At 38.7% G+C, this 2466-nt stretch overlaps 1 protein-coding gene across 1 annotated transcript; it reads right to left on the minus strand.

The window, feature by feature from the left end:
* Nucleotides 1–402: 402 nt before the first annotated feature.
* On the minus strand, nucleotides 403–1899 carry LOC132926600 (GATA zinc finger domain-containing protein 14-like). The gene has a single exon (XM_060990974.1). The coding sequence runs from the start codon at nucleotides 1897–1899 to the stop codon at nucleotides 403–405; it is 1497 nt and encodes a 498-aa protein (XP_060846957.1).
* Nucleotides 1900–2466: the final 567 nt, after the last annotated feature.

Consider the following 2466-nt stretch of genomic DNA (forward strand, 5'->3'; position numbering starts at 1 on the left):
TTCCCAAAATGATAGGTGTAGAAAGTTGGGGTACAACAAGAAAAATACCAAAGGTGTCATAATTATTAATGGAGAAATTTAAATAGATTTGAGATTTAATTTTGACCGACTTGTTACTGAGAGCTGTTGTTAATAGTATACCAGTGAGAGGAAAGAGGGGAATTTTAGGTTGAGAGGGGTCTACTGTTAAATTTTGAAAAAGTTCTTCAGAGATGGCGGATACTGAAGCACCGGAATCCAGGAGAGCGTTATATGAATTATTAAAAAGCTGTAAAGAAATTTCAGGGCGATAATTTGGGGGAGGTGTGACTTCATGGTTTAGATCTAACGGGTGGGTAAGTATAGAGAGTTGAGGATTTTGTTGTAGAGACACAGTACACATCCTCGCGGGTCTGGTCGAAACTAGTTTCCCGGAGGTGGTACGGCATGGTCTGGTAGAGAGGATGGTTGAGTGTTACTATTGTTTTGATATTGTGGTCTATTGTAGTTGTTATTACGGGAGGGGTTTCGATTTTGATTTTGAGGGCCGGAATGGGGATAATACTGTTGTTGTTGAGAATTGGGACGAGAATTATTGTTAGAATTACCATTGTTGTTCTGATTGTTGTGGGGTGTGTTGGAACGTTGAAGGTATGTAAGCTGTTTAATCAACTCGTTCGTAGTGAGAATGCGGAGTCCCCTTAGGGCTAATGATACGTTGTATGAAAAATGTGAGGTAATTTGGTCTACCATTTCCATCTGGTCAATAGGAGGTTGAAGATGACGTGCACGACTGATCCAGTCCATGGCGTGTTCAGACATTGTGGCCTCATCACGGTGATAGTGGGGCCGATATAATTCGTTGCGTACTGAACGCTGTAAGCTTTGTGACCAGAAATAATCTCGGAACAGTTCTACGAAATCATTGTAATTTATGGGAGGGGGAAGGAGAGTATTGTACCAAAGCAAAGCTTTGCCGGTAAAGTTATCACTGATGAAATTAATTTTGACCTGGTCGGAGGCATTATGCATTAAAAAATACTGATCAACCTTATCAAGGAAGTCAGCGGGGTGAGTGGGAGAGAGTTGACCGTTGTACTTAGGGATGCGGTGGGGATCTAGAGAGATAGCAGAAGTATGGGATAGATTATTTGAAAGGTTACTATGGTTAGAGAGGTTTGGATTATTTTGACAATTTTGAATAGCTGAGATTGAATTATTGGGAAGACTATTTATTTTGGAGATATTGGGCAAGACTGTTGAAGAGAGAACGTTAGGAGGGGCTAGTGATTGTGTTAATCTTGAGGGTAATGATGAATTTAGTTGAGGGGGGCATTGATATATTGAAGGTTTGGTTGAAAGGGGGGGGTCTATGGAAGTATTTTGAAGTCTATTCTCTAGAGCCGCCAGTCGTGAGGCTTGACCTTCGGTGATACAGATCCGGTCCGAAAGCGATTGGATTTGTGTGTTGAGACTACGCTGTACACTGTTCATGTGGTTGATACTTTCATTTAGGGTGATGGAATGGGAATTATTATTACTTGCTATACACTCGGCAATGTTGCCTTGTATTGCAACGAACTCAGTATGGAAATTGGTTTGTACTTGTGTCAGTTTGGATGTGATATCAGCGTCAACCTCATCTATGCGGGTACACAGGTCGTGGAATTTTTGATCATACTCGATGAATCGATTGGCAAAAGAGTCGAGCTGTCTATGGAAAACCTGGTTCATGTCATCAATTTGTTGTTGGAGGGAGGCTAAGGATGGGGGTGTTGTTTCAGATAGGGAGAGGTCGCCCTCGTTGGGGTTCTCCATGGTGAGATCGAAATCAGTAGCAGGGAGTATGGGAGAGTGATAGTAGCTTGACGGGTTGTACCTATCAGGCTGTTTGGTCTTGCGCTGACCAGCACTATACATGTGACAGTAACGGGAAAGAACGCAAAACGGATATACACAGGGGTTTTTCAGCAAAGAGGTGTTTACTGGTACCTCGGTAGCATAGAAGGCAGAGCAGTTATAATATATATATAATAGTAATAAAATAGTTATAAAATAATTATAGGGGTTAAAGGAATAAGACCTTATATAAAATAATTATAATCAAATGTTAACTTCTCAGGAAAGAGAATAATAAACTAACTATTTGTAATAGTAATGAATCAATACTTTAAATAAAGCAATGAACTAAATAATAAAAATAATAATAAGTATGAAGTACTTCAATAGTACAGCAATAGAATAAAAACTAATAAACAAGGGAACGTAAACATTTACTAATTATATGATTATGAAATATTTATAGGTAACAGCATACACTAACTGGTCAAAGGACTACGATAGTACCATACAGTGAACTATTCGGCACCAATAAGAAAAGAAAAAAAACTAAATAATAATAATATTGGATAATGATATGTAGATCACCACATATGAGTGGGATAACCTAAGTTAATAATATTATAATAAGTGTATCAACACTGTATT

The sequence above is a fragment of the Rhopalosiphum padi genome, chromosome 1 (genome assembly GCF_020882245.1).
Source record: "Rhopalosiphum padi isolate XX-2018 chromosome 1, ASM2088224v1, whole genome shotgun sequence".
NCBI classification, from domain to species: domain Eukaryota; kingdom Metazoa; phylum Arthropoda; class Insecta; order Hemiptera; family Aphididae; genus Rhopalosiphum; species Rhopalosiphum padi.

Excerpts from the sequence above, each read along its gene's own strand:
- LOC132926600 (XM_060990974.1), bottom strand. The coding sequence starts at position 1,899 with ATGTATAGTGCTGGTCAGCGCAAGACCAAACAGCCTGATAGGTACAAC.